The 17,068-nt window shown below is 47.0% G+C and overlaps 2 protein-coding genes across 3 annotated transcripts in view; both read left to right on the top strand.

The window, feature by feature from the left end:
* The first annotated feature begins 491 nt into the window (after positions 1–491).
* colec12 (collectin sub-family member 12) lies at positions 492–15,358 on the top strand. The gene is made up of 10 exons (XM_019896301.1): positions 492–1,008; positions 1,985–2,035; positions 9,767–9,889; positions 11,281–11,367; positions 11,516–12,559; positions 12,683–13,222; positions 14,049–14,191; positions 14,287–14,396; positions 14,479–14,621; positions 14,696–15,358. Exons 1-10 carry the CDS (start codon positions 1,002–1,004, stop codon positions 14,707–14,709), a joined length of 2,262 nt encoding a protein of 753 aa, XP_019751860.1. The 5' UTR covers positions 492–1,001; the 3' UTR covers positions 14,710–15,358.
* A 653-nt stretch (positions 15,359–16,011) lies between these two features.
* Positions 16,012–17,068, top strand: part of stam (signal transducing adaptor molecule (SH3 domain and ITAM motif) 1) — a 6,875-nt gene continuing 5,818 nt past the window's right edge. Inside the window, exon 1 of one of the 2 annotated variants that reach the window (XM_019896303.1) lies at positions 16,012–16,395. In XM_019896303.1, the coding sequence (XP_019751862.1) occupies positions 16,356–16,395 (40 nt within the window). In that variant the 5' untranslated portion in view covers positions 16,012–16,355. The remainder of the gene's footprint in view (positions 16,396–17,068) is intronic. The other variant, XM_019896302.1, reaches the window with a different exon arrangement.

Genomic DNA, 17,068 nt, shown 5'->3' with positions numbered 1-17,068 from the left:
ATGGAAGCAATGCAGGTCAAAAAGGGCCTTTCAAGTTCTTTGTGCTGCCCCTTTTGGTGTGACAGACAGATGGCTACACTATTCATTGAGACGTCTCAACTCCTCTCAGCTCATCGGTACGCCGCTAACATGAGTTGTTCTTCGCAGAGCATAAAGAATACGTGACTGTGAGTATTGTTCCAGTATAGGCGTGGTTTGTTTTCACGACGGAATCAAGATGGATGTTAATTTGCATTCGCATTAAGATTATGATGTGTGGTTTTAAATGCACAGTTTAATGGTCAGCATTTATGGAATTCTTGTTTGTTATTGTATTTTGTATCTATTTTTTATGCTGATTTGATTTTGTATTAGTCGTGTGTCGTTATTTTGATTTTATAATTGATCTTTGCTTGTAACGCACATCACTCGCTAGCTATCTTTGCGTTGTATTAATTTACTATTTTGTATGGGGTTTTTTTATATAAATGTTCATATTGTCAGATTTTAATTTTGCATCGCCAAACCACTATGTAAAAGTGTCATGCAACATTCATCATTCATTTTACTTGAATTAATTTCACTGTCAGTATTCATCATAAACGAAAGAAATGTTTCTCGACACACACGTCTCACACCCACACAAACCAGGGGGCTGGGTGCTCATGCAAAACGGTGCGGCCAGATGTGGGAACACGTGGTTTCTTTCTCCAAACAGCCTCGCAGGCTTTTCCAGCACTTCCTCTCTTGCCGCAGCGCTCTCACTCCCCTTTTTTCTTTCTTCCCACACACACCTTGACTAAAACAACTTTTGAACTCCTTTTTCTTGTGTTTGGGGAAAAAAAGCAGCCTTTTCCTTGCACTCATCCTGCAATTTTGCAGCATCAAGTTGATCGTGACGAATGGAACCGCGCATGTGATGGAGTAACTCCTGTGCAAAAAAGAACAAAAATCAAAAAAGTGAATTTTCGGGGAACCAGAGCAATGCATTGAGTGGATGGGAGATACGACAAAGAAGTACAATGAAAGGTAATATGATCCAGGATATCGGATGTACATATTGTAAATCGTGCTTGTGCATGTGTGTGTGTGAGGTGCATTGGAGCTGCCGCTTTTGTTTGGCCACACTGTGCGACCTGTGGAATGTGTGGGCAACAACTCGTGTCCCCCATCTGCTTTCACTTAACGGACTGCGTACGTGCGCGCGTAAATATGTGTGTGTGTGTAAAACACAAAGACAAAGTGAGACGTACGTGGTGTCATGCAATTCTACCGTCCATTATAGAATACCATGAAGCCTCACTAGATATCATTATAATTGGATTAATTAGTGCAATTTAACTCTCTTGGTAGAAAATTGGGTTATTGCCATATTTATGTCGGCCGTGGCAGCTGATTGATGATCTGTTTGATCATTTTTCTATGGTTAAATAATGATTGAGCACAAGCATACTTCTTTTTTTTTTCTCTTGATTATTCACACGAAACGTCTTGCTAATGGCTAAAGTAGCATCGCGTTGTCAGTTCTCCTTAAGTCGCACGCCCCCTCATGGCCTGTCTGAGAATACAAAAACATTTCCGTAAGCCACTTTTCTGCAAAGGTTTAAATATAATGAGGCAACTATGCTAGCATGCTAACCATTGCTGTTATTTACAACCCCCATTAAAAACAATGCAACTGACTTGACCGATGCCTTCACTGTTCCACTCTCTCCTTTGACCAAAATCCAAACGCTTGGCACTCAGCTTTGACGTGCAATGCTACCCGAGTCAAAGTTGTGAAATAATGTTGGGCTAATATCGAAAATGACGACTCGGAGGATCTCTTCGGCACGGCCGAGCATTTATTGTTCAAATGCTTGCCCTCAGGGCCTGAAAAACAGAAACTAAGACTGAGTGCCAGAAAAGCATCTCAGAGAAGTTACTGAATGAATACAACACACCGGCGGAACCGTGGACTTTTCTCTCAAGGTCACATTTATTTCTTGTGTTTTTCCGTTTTCAGACGACTTTGGGGAAGAGGAGGAGGTGCAGTCGTTTGGCTACAAGAGGTTCGGTGAGTACTGCGCGACGTGTTGTCCCCTCAATTGGCCACGCTTCAGACAACGTTTCACTTGACTCGACAGAGATTTGATTTTTGGCAGCGACTATTGTATTTTGGGGGGTGATATTTCCCTATTTTTATAACAACACAAAGCATCTTGTGTGCTCGTGACACTGCGCCTTGGTCTGCGCACAAGAGCACGTTAGGGGGAAAAAAAAAACATTCGAAGCCAAAAACAACCTATTTAAGTTTAAATCTGTGGTACGTAAGGCAGGCAAGCTAATGGTCCCAGAATGCGATGCTAACAGGTGGCCGCCGATGCTAGCTCTGCCCCTCGAATGGCTTCTTCGCATCCAAATAGGAGTGAATTATGAAGGAGTTTCAATGGAGGCTTTTGGTTGTATTTTATGAGGAAAAATAACACTTTCTACTATTGTACTTTATTCAAGAAAAAATACAGTCATGGCATAATTAAACATGAATAAAACGTTTTGATCACACTGTATGAATGAATAGCCATTGCGCCGTCCTTTCTGGTGCGCCTGGCCTGGCCGCCAGGGGGCAGTCTAAGACAGACGGGGGTACTGTTCATTGAGATGGCGCAACTCCTCTCAGCTCATCAGTATGGCACTAATATCGGCCGTTCTTCTCAGAGGATAAACTATCTATGATTGTGAGTACTGTACATGTTTCTCTTTTTCTTCAAACTAATACAGAAGGTATTTAAATATGAAAGCATTGTTTGTAAGTACAGTACTTTGTATATGGCAAAGAAAACTTTTCACGGTTCATCACATCAAAGTTTTATAGTCCTGTGATAGCCCCAACACACGCAGGTGCAACACCAGCAGCTTTTCCTTTTGCACCATTCTACTTTTCAATGGTTTGGAAAACCCGAGCATAACAAAATGCATGAGTACAAAACCACACTGAGCACTGCTGCCATTTGGATGGACTCGCTTCCAAACCACCACGACCAAGAATTACACACAAGTCGTTCCGTTTTTTTTTTCTTTCTTTTCGACTCAAAGGGTGACATATCATGGGCAAATTACGTTTTAGTTCTTTCTTCTGTGGTGCATTGAGATGCGCGTGACTCGACTCACACGTTTTTCAAGATACGAGCTGTCGTTCGCTCATTTTCTTGTTTGTTTGTTTGTTTGTTTTTATCTGCTTCTGACAAGCGGCAAGTAAAAGTAGGTTGTAATTCTGGATCTTTGGGATTTTTGTTTTGATCAAAGTGTTTCATTGACATTTAGATGTCACTTATCATGTTTTCCTGGTTTTATTTTGAAAGTGTACAGTTGCTGCCTTGTGCCTCACGTCACCTGCATCTCGTTGAGTTATAATCCACCCGTCTATTTTTAGCTACGTCTGCTCCCCGTTTAGTCCGCTGGATTATTAGAAGTCTTGTTGTCTAGCGGCACGCCTGCGTAGATTCTTCGCAGATTTTCTGGAATTTGCCATTTCTGCCTCGGTGGGTTCCATATCTGGTCTCACTGGACCGTAACTTGAGCTATGTAACCTGTCATGCTTCACTTGTCATGCCATCCGGTTAGAAATGAGTAGGATGTAGGGCAAAAATTCAAGTACCGGAACCCCAAGTACGACTTTATTTGTCCATCCTTTCAACACCTTTAAGGTTTTGTACTGAGATGTATTCATATCGGTTTTATGTTCGAGTAGCATGTTTTTAGTCGTAGGAAAAAAATAGCTTGCCCCCCCCCGCCCCCTCCTTTTTTAAGGTTAAAAGAGAAAGATGAATTCCATCTGATACAAGTCTTTTGTTCTTCACTTTGAATATTCCCACCCATGTTTTCCATGTGTGCAGAATGTTTCTTTTCTTTGCTGTGCGTGAGAGAGAACATTGGGAGTTTTCACGAGAGGTTCGTTATTGCTGCGAAACCATGTCCAGAACCTGAGAACTTGCTGAGCCACTTCCTGCATTAAAAGTTGATTCGGTGCAAACCTATACACGCTGAGGGTGGTGTGCGAGTGGGTGTTGCGGGTTCTTGAGGGTCCGTGTCTGCACGGGCTTTGCTGTGTCAGCGATGTGCCTCAAGATTGGAAAAATGGAACTCAACCTGCAGTCGGGGCTTGTTTATATTCCTTTCAAGTGATTTATTTCCGCATGCGCACGAGGTGGGCTGAGGTTGGGTGTGTCAAGGGACATGTTGTTGTTGTGGGGGAGTCCGCTTTTGTCAGCTTTCCAGCTGAAGAGTCGCATTCCTTCCCAGACTTATTTTTGGGAGCACCGCACTGAGTGGTTCTAATTTACGGTGACTTTATTAGCGGAAAAGAATGCTTTCAGCCCGTTCCTGACGACCCCCATCTTTCGTCGCTCCTCCGACGCGCACATGTTGAGTTCATACGGCGGTATTTCATTTATACCATGGCGTGTCTCTCAAATGAGCTTTTCCTTTTGAAATGGACGGAAAAGCCATTAATCCGTTCCAGCCTCCAAGAAACAAAACAAGCAAAAAATGTGTTTCTTTCATGAGAAAAATAGCACTCCATAATATCACGATTTATCAACAACCAAACGTACTGTCATTATATCCTTCAATTGATTTATTTATTTTCTGGGTTCCACTTTGCATCCTTGAACGGCGCGTTTCCCCTCGATTTCAGCCAGACTTGTCAGGGCGACTGACCGCACCGCGTGCTTTATACCGCTTGTGTTTATATGCTCGTAACAGGAGCGCGCTGACGTGAGCGTGACCGCGCAAAGCCGCTGCTGATTTAGCATCCTGACACGGTGGCCCACCCGGAACGTGCGACCGCATGAAAACCAAAGTGCACGCCGCAGTTTGGAGGGCCAACTCCGGGGTCGGTTGTGATGAAATATTTCAAACCAAACACGACTGCCTTTAGAATGGCCCGCTAGCGTCATGCTAACATACGATAGAAAACGCTTTTGACATGCTATAAGTTAGCTTAGCTAGTCACAGTTTTCAAACTTTTTAAGCAATGGATATAAGTGAACGCAACCAACGGAGAAACACACATCATATATCAATCCTCACGGGCGGGCATATCTTCTTTATCCTCTTTGAAACACGGCTAATATGACGGCATCTCGTCGAGTCACTTGAGAGTAGTCGACGAGGAAGAAGCGGGCTTCTTCTTCACTTGTATCTGCTTGACTGGATCATACTGCCCGGCGGTGGCCAAGAGCACACCAGAAAGAGCAGCACAATTCATTGAATGGCAGCATTCACTCGTGAGTGTTTCGTTCTTCACATTTTATGTCATGATGTGATCAATCGCTTGCTGGAATGGATGAATGGCATTCCCCTTCATCTCAAAGGGGAAAGATGATTGGCGATATCGGTGGTTTCTGAATGTGGGCAAGGAACAGGTTAAACTCGTACTTTTAGGGACACGTCCGTCAAGTCATCCGGGATGGAAATTTGCTGTTGACCGCTGTTAATAGAGCTACGGTGTTTATTACAGAACTCGGTAGCTGATACCATTTATTTGCAAGACTGTTTTTGTGAGTCGGTCGGTGCGCCGTTTTTCTTTGCAATGGATAACTGGAACTCATAAGCAGGGCGGCCAGTATTTGTTCTTTTTCTTCTCCTCCATGTTTACTCCATTTAAAATAATCAGTCCGCTTTCACACCGACGCAACGGTCGAATCTGTTTTTCAAAAAGCACTTGAGAATTAGCGCCTGCCGCTTGTCCAAACATAAACTTGAACTTGGGTGTCCTCCAGCTATCGTTTCGTTTCCCGTTAACTCGTCATCTGACATCGTGGAAAACAACAATAAGGTTGCACAATCCGCAGACTCCTTTGGAAACTTGCGCGACATCTTTTTGGATGAGGCGGAAAGATAATTGCATCCATCCGCGGAGCTTTTGCACTTGTTCGCCACGCAGACGCCTGACGCTCGTGTGCTTTTGAAAAAGCCGCAAACGAAGCAAAGTGGCTGCCGAAGACCATTGATTGACGTTGCCCGCCGTGTGAAAACAAACGCCTCCCTCAAAGGGTTAAAGAAAGGTAATAGTCTCGATCGCAGACGTCTGCGCGCGGACATGAAAAAGTTCGCCCTTTTGAATGTTGTTGCTCACCAAAACGGCATCATGAAGACACATAAACACACTCAGAGGAAGTGAAATCTGGAGTCCTACCACAGGTTTTGAACAAGTTCAACACGATCTCACGTTAACGACGATTAGCATTCTAGTAAACTCGGCATGTAATCACTCCGCACTGGTTTTTTTGTTGTTGTTGTTTTTGGCGGTGGAAAATGGGGTGTCTATTTGAGGAAGACGTTGATTTGTCACGACAAGAATGGCTACTTGCCAAAGAAGCGTGGTGTTTAGAAATGCTAATTGGTACAAAGCCTCTATCGACGTAAATCCAGTAGTCTGTTCCCTCGCTGAACCGTGTGTGCATGTATTGAATGTGGAGTTGGCTGCCGTGTCAACAAGCTCCAGATGTGCAAGACGACCAATGTGATTTTTCTTTTTCCTTCTTGAGCGCAGGAATGCTAAGCTAGCTCTGCGATTCCAGCACGGCAACGTCGCGCTAATTTGTCCCAGCGTTCCAATGTTTACACGTTAGCATTCCCCGCAGCTGCAGCTAATGCAAAGTGACTCTTTGCTTTGCTTTATCATATGAGCCCGCGCTATCATCAACTAGAAATAGTGTCTTAAGATATGATTTTTTTTTTTTTCTTCATTCCTTGGCTATGCTCATAACCCAAAGCGCTCATATCTCTAATCATGTTTACCCCTTTGAAATAAATGGAAATGGCATTTATCTATTCCGGCCTCCTAAAAAAAAAAAAAAAAAAATTTAGCAACATGTTTTTACTTTGGCAAAATACCACGCGATAATACTACACTTCTGTCACACCGACTTTTCCCTCCCTGGATACAGCAACCTTGTTGCAGCAGGGCGTGTCCAGCCCGGAACTAGTGGGTTTAAAGAATACAATTTGATTGTGAATGCTCTTTTATTGTCTGTCTATACGTGTTGCTGCCCCACTTGTGGTCAGATATCCAGTTTTTAAAAGGTTGTTATATAATCACATTGATGCTAATCGTTGCCTCGGCCAGCATTAGCCTTAAGCAAGCCAACTAAAGGCTAAGATATGTGGTTGTTTTAAATGCACGTGTGTTTCTCTTTGTTTTATGTTTAGTGTGGCAGTAAACCTGAGACGGCTTGAAGCTTTTGACTTTTCAGCATATTTTCTGATTCTACCTCCTCTCGTCACCACACGGCGCCGCTTGACGATCAAGATTTCACTCGCAAGTCAAAGCGGGCAAACGATCCGGATAACGGTTCACATGTAAAAAAAAAAAAAAGCAAATTGCGGCCCTTGCATCTCAAGGCACTACTGTACATTAATAAGTAGAATGTAACGTTTGCCAAGTGTGGGTGGGCCTCTACTACAAACAGAAGTCTGTATTATGCGCTTCCTTGTTCCTGAGTAGACTCGTAATATAACCACTAAAGTCAACTCAAAACGGCGCGGCTGGAGGAATGGCCGTGCTCTGGCACTCGACGTCACATGGAATTGGAACACAAAGAGGCTTCACACAAAATCACTCCACTGCTCTGTACAAGTTTTCTTTATGTTGTCATGGAAATTTCCACACAGCAACTGCGGAGTGTTCAGCAATGGCAAGGTTCTCGACATGGATTTTTTTCTTTTTTGGAGGGGGGGTTGGGGGTGGAGGGCTAGCTGTGGAACACTTTCAGTTTTTGTTAAGCTGTTCTTACTACAGTTAGGAGCAGATGTCACGCATCCGAGCCTAGTGTATATCTCTGTTCTGTACTTATTCGTAGTCCAGTCTCAGTTGGGTTCGCCGGCAATCTCTCATGAGTGCAGCAACAGAAGTCTCATGAATCCATCGCTGCAACAAAACAGGAATTCTTTCAGTCTTATCATCATTCTGGTGAAAAAAAATGTACAGCTGTTTGCAGCCACTGGATTTTTTTTTTTGGGGGGGGGGGGGTGTTGAATTCAGTCTCCGATGCCAGTTTCACTTGGTGACAAGAAATTTGGTCTGTCATGAGTCGGCCCACAAAAATGTCAAAAGAACCCATGACCAAAAACAAACATAGTCTTCCCATTTGGTGTGAAGTGACATTTTTACAGTCATTTGCTAGTTTTCTTTTTTTTTTTTTTCAGAGTGAGCATTGTGGCGAAGTTTGATAACTCACTAGAACCAGTTTCCTCAGCATCATAAAATTTGCTAGGCATGAGTTGAGGCAGCAAAGTCTCTTGAGAACGAACCCATGCCTTAAAAACGACACAGGAAATCGACCTTTTTATTTTTTTCTGTAAAATTTACTGTCGATAGAATTTTGGGGGAAAATTTGACCCCTGAGGCAATTATCAATCGACTGCAAACCAAAGTCTTGACCAAACGTCTTGTATGCGATTCGTAGACGGCTGCGGCTTTTAAGTGATGTTCCCCTATTTTCCTGTTTTTGTTTTTGTACAAAGGGTACAGTCTTGTCCAAACAGACAGTCCCCCTCCGAGACCGCAGGCGCTCATCTTGTTTACGTGGCGTGTTGATGCTGCGCTTGAGTGAAGACAACAAACCGCTTGGGGGGGCTCCGATATAGCGCCCCCTCAAGGAGTCTCTGTGTAAACAGGATGACCGAGCGAGCAACTGCCCGGCGTGAGCGCGTCCGCAGCTGGACCCCTTAAATGTAATGTTTGGACAGATGTAAGAGGCCAGAATGCTTGCGCCCTCCCGCCAACCTGGTGGTCCAAGGATGGAATGTCAGTTTCCAAATGGCCGATGACATTCTTGGACAAAAGTATTGAGACGCATGCTCTTAATACCAAAGGTGGACTTGTTCTTCCACGGCAAACTCATCCAAACACGACGTTTGGTAGCCACGGGTAGACCCACAAAAATGTCGGCGAATTTGGCCACGTACTCGACGGATGGTCGCAACGCAGTGGTGAAGTTTGACGAGTCGTCAGAAAGCACGTTGGGTTAGCAAAGCCGGTTTCATGTATCACCGTGAAATCGGTAGGTTGGTCCGTCATGATGAGACCATACCCAAAAGCACTCAGGGAGTCGGCCATTTTGGTTTGAAGTGGCCATTATAGGGTGGTCGTCCTGGCCGTTGACGCGCAGTCTCCAACCATTCCGTCAACCACCTGTGCAGTGATTCACTTCTAGCCTCGAGATGTTGTCTTTGGTCTGGAAATATGTTGTCAATCATGTTTTGTGTGTGGGTAGGTGCGGGGGGCGGGGGGTAGACTGCATCTGGTGTTGGTCATATTCCAGAGTACGGTCCTCACGTCACGTCACTTTCACAGTGTTTCACTTCTTCCAAGTGCTGTTCATTTTGTTTTGTTTTTTGGGGTGGGGGGGGGGGGGGAATGTTCTCCAGCAGCCACAGGCTTCTCCATCAATTTGAGCGAAGCCACTGGACACGTGCTTCATTGTTTATATTGCATGTTTCTTGGCTTGGACGGAGGAAGGAGACCTGTCCGCATCTTCATCAGCATCGAAGATCTTAGGGAGGCATGACAAAACAGTGACAATGAGCTTGGATTCGCTTCCATATGGCAAACACGTGCGCTGAGCTTTAAGCCTTTCATTGTAAATAGCGATTTCATTTTTTTTTTTTTCTCCATAATAGTTGGCCCGATAAGAGGCAGAGTACGTTCTACTTCAAACACAGGCTGCTATACTTAAAGAAAATGTCAACATGACTTCATTTTGTAATCAGTTTTTCCCCCTCAACTCTCCTTTTCTTGCAGGAATCCAGGAAGGCTCCGAATGCACCAAGTGTAAAAATGACTGGGCTGTGCGCGCCGCCATCGCCTTGCTCTACGTGCTCTGCGCCCTGCTCACCATTGCCGTGGCCGTCCTCGGTTACAAAGGTCAGTGACGGGGTCTGTCGTCGCGGTCACGTCATTTTAAAAATCAGACCTTGACAAGAGAATGACACGTATCGTACTCTAACCCCCCACATCAGTGTGTTACTTCCAGTTACTTCAGTGCCAATGAAACTAATCAGTTTTTCCCCCTCAACTCTCCTTTTCTTGCAGGAATCCAGGAAGGCTCCGAATGCACCAAGTGTAAAAATGACTGGGCTGTGCGCGCCGCCATCGCCTTGCTCTACGTGCTCTGCGCCCTGCTCACCATTGCCGTGGCCGTCCTCGGTTACAAAGGTCAGTGACGGAGACTTATTGTCTGTAGTCGCCGTCACGTGATTTTAAAATCAGACCTTGGCAAGAGAATGACACGTATCGTACTCTAACCCTCCACATCAGTGTGTTACTTCCAGTTACTTCAGTGCCAATGAAACACTTTTTCATCATTGCCAAAAACACTTAGCAAAGGTGTAATGTCGACCAGATGAGCCTGCAGGAGTGCCAATGAAACACTTTTTCATCATTGCCAAAAATACTTCACTTATCAAAGGTGCCATCCTCAAAATCAAAATTTTTCGAAAATCATTCAAAAAAATCCCAAATAATTCTTCCAAATGATTTGCGTGACCATTGCGTGCTCCGATGGCACGAGAATGCGTGCTCGGTTACCGCCGTACTTGATGGCTTTCTACTCGTCCTCATTGTGGAGCCGAACACATCTGACTTTGGTCAAGAGCACCCCGGACTGCCCGCTCGCCAATTGCAGCCGATGGTAGAGTGCCGCAATAAATCTTAAGGTGGAACGATACTGCGTAAGCGCCGTTGGCTGTCGGTTTGCCTGCAATGCTTGGACTGTGTAATGTCGACCAGATGAGCCTGCAGTGACTTGAATGGCTTAATGAGGCCTGACCAGAGTTGATGGCTGAGCGCTAATTTGTTGTCTCATGAACCACACTTTGACTCATGGGTGTCAGGAACGGTTTGCAAGAGCGTTTCATGGCTTCCGTGTTGTCTTATTGCTCATCCACGCACCCTAATTCTTCAAATAAACATAATTGCACTACTGGGGGGGGTTTACTGGTGTTGGGCAGACCAATTGTGTGAGAATGGCTCATTTCTTAAAGTGCCATGGCACTGCTTGAGAATGACATCAACGTACTGTGGTGCCCTCTAGTGTTAAATATGGTTGGGCAGACCAATTGTGTGAGAATGGCTCATTTCTTAAAGTGCCATGGCACTGCTTGAGAATGACATCAAGCGCACCGGGCGTACTGTGGTGCCCTCTAGTGTTAAATATGCCGCCCGTACAAGCAATTTTGGATTGGCATCCGCTAGTACACACACATGTGCACATGTGAAAGGAATTTGCACCGTAGCCTACTCTTGTTTTCTGTCAGTGGTCCAGAGAATGGACAGCGTCGCGGAGGGAATGCAGAATTACGGCGGGAAAATCAACGCCGTGGAGACAGACTTGAAGAAACTCGGTGAGTTCGGGCCACGACGCATTTGTTCGAATGAGATTCAGACGTCGACTCTGGTATCTGGCCAGAAGACCACCAAATTCGAGCGTCATGTTCCTGCAGCTTTGAAGAGGCCGCGTTTTATTTTCCCCATTTTCCGTTCCCCCCTCAGACTATCCGACGGGTGAGAAGACGGTCAACGCCACCGGTGACGTCAAGGCATTTAAATCGGATCTGGAGGCGCTGCAGAGCCGGCTGAACGACGTTGCCGTTCGCTCGAGCCGGAACAGGGACGCGCTGAGCGCGCTTGAGCTGACCGGCGACGACACGCAGGACGGCCACGTGTCCCTGCGGGCTTTACTGAAGGGCAACGCCGCCTCGCTGCGCGGCGTCAACCGGACATTGACGTCCTACGGCGGCATGATCGGCGACCTCCGGACGGACACGGCCAGACTCCAGTCCGAGATCCAAGGTCAGGTCGAGGAGCAGGGCCGGGCCCTGGTCGGCATCGGCGCGCTGAATATCACCCAAGCCCAGCAGCGCAACGCGCTGAGCGCGCTGCAGAAGACCATCGAGGACGCGGGGCAGGCGGTGCAAAAACTCAAGAATGACTATCAGACTCTCCAGCAGACCGCCAGACAAACCCGCGCCGACACGATTTGGCTCAAGGAGAAAGTGCAGAATCTTCAGATTTTGGCGGCCAACAACTCGGCATCGGCGCGCTCCAACGGCGACGCCTTGGACGATTTGGGGGCTCAGCTCAGCACGCTGGCGAGCCAGATCCAGAACACATCCGTCCTCGCCGAGGGACTCGATCGGAACCTGCGGGAACTCATGGACAACCAGAGGGACCACGACAACTCCACCTCGTCCACGTTCGACAAGGTGGAAACGCGCCTGGACGAGCACGAGAACGCCATTGACCGCGTGACGGGCAACGTCAGCTTCGCCACGCAGCTCCTCGGCTCCATCGGCTCGGACCTCAACGGCCTGAGGTCGTGCGCCGAGACCGTCATACGCCACTCCGACGCGCTTCTGGGCTTGAACAACAGCGTGGACGAGGCCAGGGCCGAGAGCAGGGACCTGCGCGCCCGCCAGGACGAATTGACGGCTCGCCTGGACAAAGAAGTCAACGGCCTGTCCGTGGTGATGGAGGAGATGAAATTGGTGGACAGCCAGCACTCGCAGCTCATCACCAACTTCACCGTCCTGCAGGGTAAACCGTTGAGCCTCTTTGGCTACGAACGCAACAATCGGGCATTTTTTTTTTTCCATCTCGCTTCAGCGGTAGCCATAGAACTGAACAGAGGCCCCCTAATTGCCTGTAATTGTCTTTCAGGTCCACCGGGTCCGAGGGGCCCCAAGGGAGACAAGGGGCCCCAGGGCCCCGGAGGCCAGCCGGGCCAGAAGGGCGATAAGGGAGACAAGGGGGGGCCGGGTATGGTCGGATCGAAAGGAGAGAAAGGTGCTCCCGGCCCGCAAGGCGGAACGGGTCCAAAGGGTACCCTTGGCTCCCGGGGCCTCCCCGGGACCAAAGGATCGAGAGGAACCCCCGGTCGGCCTGGAATCCCCGGAGACAAAGGAGACCCCGGGGCTCAAGGTCTTCCGGGCAGAGATGGCCTCCCGGGTGTGCAAGGCCCGCAAGGACCGCAGGGTCTGAGGGGAGCGGCGGGACCCGCCGGCTTAGAGGGGCCGCGCGGGCCCGTCGGACCCGTCGGTCCCGCCGGTCCTCCGGGATTGCCGGGGTTGCCCGCGCCGGCGCCTCCGCTCGTTTTGAAGCCGGCGAAGCCCACCGCGGCCCCCGAAGCGTCCGATGAGCTTCAGAGCGCGGCGACAAAGCGGGTTCAGATTCCGCAGCCTGCCTCCACTTTATCGCCAGGTTGGTGTTGACTTTGGCGTCATTCAACATACCCGGACGCGACACGAAGGCCCCTCGCTTTTTTGAATGAATTGCAAACGTGGCAAAAGAAGTACCCGTGCTGTTCACAAGGAAGAATCGATGTGATTGAACAATTTAGAAACGCGTGCGACTTGCGACCCCTCGCTGCATTCGAGAACAAAACACAGAAGCGGCGACGATAAAACAAAACTTGTCTTGGCACAAAAGAATTTGCTTGCACAATCTTATGTGAGGCATGTTGGCTAGCGTTGGCTGGACTCAAAAACGTGTTTCATAGCTTTGCTAGCGTTATGAAGATGAGTAGTCATTCATAATGGCTGGGGGGGCGGGGGGGATACTCCTAACTTGTACGTCATGTGTCTTTTGAAATTAACTCAACTGAACAAGATGAAGAATTGATTTGATCTTGTCGCCAACATGAAACAATTGTCTTCAATAAGAACACAGTTGGGTCTTGCTTCTCCAAATCTGTTGCATCATCAGCGTCACCACTGCCCGGTTCGTGTAACTTCCCCCCATGTTGTCATTGTCCCCGTTTTTCACCGTTCCAAGATCCAAAGACCTCAATGGATCAATCGCAATTGAATTGACCTCTCTGCATTGACATCGTTTTAATGCTGCGTTGCGTGGTCATCTTCGGACTTTTGAAATGCAATCCGCCGATTTTGACCAAGTAAGACGTAAAAGGCAGCTCCAAGTATCTGTCCGGATACCTGAAAAATTGGCTTCAGTCTCCGAACAAAAGTTATTTCCCCACAATGGCTTTGTGATCAAACAGCCGATTCACCGAAGGATTTCTTTTTAGGTTGCCCGGCGCAGTTTCGGCCGTTTGGCGACAGCTGCTATTACTTCTCTGCCGCCACTCAGAAAGTCAACTACGATGAGGCCGGCGCCTTTTGTTCCAACATGGCAGCTCATTTGATCATTATCAACAACAATGAGGAACAGGTGAATGGAAATACGCGCCAGTACTTTGGGGGAGGGAAGGAAAAAAGAAAACCGGTCAAATGATCAATCTCATCGGCGTGCTCGCTCTTCCTTAGGTGTTTGTGAAGAACGCGGTGACGGGCAAAGGCTTCTTCTGGCTGGGTCTGACAGACAAGGAAGAAGAAAACGTGTGGAAGTGGGTGGATGGAAGCGTACCGCTTTTCAAGTGAGTCTTCCTTCATCTTCGCCTCACTTTCGAATATCCAGAGTGTAAAACATGTTCGCCGTGCGCGCGGCGGCTCTCGAAGGCAATGGAATCCGGGCCAGCCTGATAACTGGACGCGGGGTCACCAACACGGCGAGGACTGCGCCGGTCTCATTCAAAACGGCAACTGGAACGATTTCTATTGCACCGAGCGCTTGGGCTTCATCTGCGAACGGACCTCCGGTGGTCAGTATCGCCATAAAAATCTAGTCCAATACAGTACATGCATATGTCTTGTGTCTTTTTTTTTTTCTCATCAGATCCGGTTTCGTAGCATCGTCGTGAAGTGCCTGAGGAACAGTCGAGCTTGCGTGATACGAGCTTCACTATCGTTGCGATAGCGAAGATGAAGAAGAGAGGACTTGATTTGCGAAAGCGCAGCACCGCTTGCAGAGACTGAAATGCACTTTGTGTGCTGCAAAATTATAACGTGCACACCTACACGGCCCACCTTAGGTTGCATTGATGATCGAAGGACGTGAAGATGTGGATCATCATTCGAATGCGTTCGTCGGTATTTGATCATCGTCTTTCGCCATGTCGTAAATCTTTCTTTCGTTCAAAGATATACAACAGACACAAGAACAGGAACCGACCATTTAAAGGGAATGCTCAGTGTGAGCTGTGCTGCTGTTTTCATGTACGTAAGTTGTTGGTGGGGGTTTTTCCCCCCCTCTTAAAGTGCCAATGTGAAATGAATGTGTCGGGCACAAATACACCATATGCAATGTCGTATATGTTTTTGTTTTTCCCACCAAATATAGCATGTCTCATAAGCTGGGCGCTTCTTGAATACATAATCACTTTTTATATCAAACTGATATTTGCCAATGTCTGTATTATTCAGGGAATACTTTTTTTCATCAGCGCCCTTTAAAATAACAATTTACAACATTCATTCCAATAAACTGTTTTTAGAACGGCGTCAGTCTTGGTCTTCCATAACAAATTCACAAAATGATGACAAATAATGGTAAAACATTTCAGCACAATGCCATGATATTATCAGCCAGACATTAAAAAATGGTAGATCCGCATTCTTTTTTTTTGTTGTTGTTGTTCACCATACAGGATATTATTTCTATTGCATTACCTATTGCAATTGCTTCCTTATTTCAAAGACAGAAGCTTCACTCAGTCAGGCGCAGTTGCGCGCCGGGCTGCGCGTTTGAGGCCAAAAAAAAAAATGTGCTCCTTCGCCCATTTTGCAACGGTCGCCTTAAGTGAACCTTCAGACAGCGAGTCGACATCAAGCTTCATCACACGAAGGTGCAGCGCAAGTTGACACAAGTAAAACGCAATTATGCAATGAGGGGCGTGATAAAAAGGGTGTGATGTTTAACACATATACAGTATATGGATATATGTGTAAACAAATATACAGGAATTCCTGTATATTAAATATTAATTATAAATCAGCATTCTTTCGGCTGTTAAGCAATTGACATTTTAAACTTATTTCAGGGTGTTATTCACATTTCATTGAGATTTATTTCAAAAACAAGTCGAATTTTCTCGCATGATCTTGCCCGGCGGGAGGACGTCACGTGATTGCCATCGTCACGTGACAAAGACCTCTTTTTTTTTTTATGACAAGGACCGGGCACAAGCTATATGGTGACGTCATTTCACGCTGATTTCTACTCTCAAACCATTAGACCAATGAGTCCCGTGTTGTTGAAGGAGTGATTATATCAATCGTTGTTCTTATGATCGTCCCTCAGCGTGGACTTTGACTCGCTTTCCCAGCATGCCTTGCGTGTTGCTGTCCAGCGAGAAGGAGTGACTGTGTGGAAAATCGGCCGGGCGACGCTTTTTGCCATTCACCCGAGCGCTCGCTCGCTACGATGCATTTGTATCGTTCCAAATAAGGACGAACGAGAAGAAGCGCGGAAGGTGACGACGTTTGTTGCTCCAGCGATGCCGCTCTTCGCCACCAACCCGTTCGATCAAGATGTTGGTGAGTGTTGGAAGGCAGCCCACCCGGGAGGATGCTACATGCTAACGTTGTTTAGCTAGCGTCTCGACTGGCCGACCGCTTTTGTTTGAGGCGTCTCAAGCCGACGCGCGGTCGCCAGCCGTAAACTTGGAATCTTGTGCCGAACCGAGCGTTTGACGTGACGCGCGGGGTTACGCGTCAGTCACCCCTCGAGTGTGTTGTTGTTGACGACTCGGCTAGCGTTGCAACCCTGACACATCAATTCACCAACGTGATGACGAGCTGCCAATGTTTTCAACAACAGAAAACATCAACAACAAACAATGCATTTGCCTCCACCTTTTTGTCACTAATTCGCAAATTAGCCTTCAATCGAAATCACGGCGAAGCCTCCTTTTCAAGTTTGCCTTGTTCTATTGACAAAGTGATTCATCCGAGTATTTGTATGAGGTGCAGGTGCACAGTTCGAATACGGCTGTATTTTGTCGACAATGTGTCATTTCAATAATTCTACAGTAACCTGGCACCTTATTAACACGCCATTTTTTCCTTTCCCTATAACATGATTTTGAGGATCTATCGCTACTACGTCCTAATCCAATAACTCTGCAACAGAAGGAAGAAGAAAAGGCCACATCCACCCATTTTCCGATCCGCTTTATCCTCGCGGGGGGGGGGGGGGGGGGCGGCGGCC

This window comes from Hippocampus comes, unplaced genomic scaffold (assembly GCF_001891065.2).
Source record: "Hippocampus comes isolate QL1 unplaced genomic scaffold, H_comes_QL1_v1.1 scaffold97, whole genome shotgun sequence".
NCBI classification, from domain to species: Eukaryota; Metazoa; Chordata; class Actinopteri; order Syngnathiformes; family Syngnathidae; genus Hippocampus; species Hippocampus comes.
Note: the sequence above shows the minus strand (reverse complement) of the source record. Positions and strands in the feature narration are given on the sequence as shown.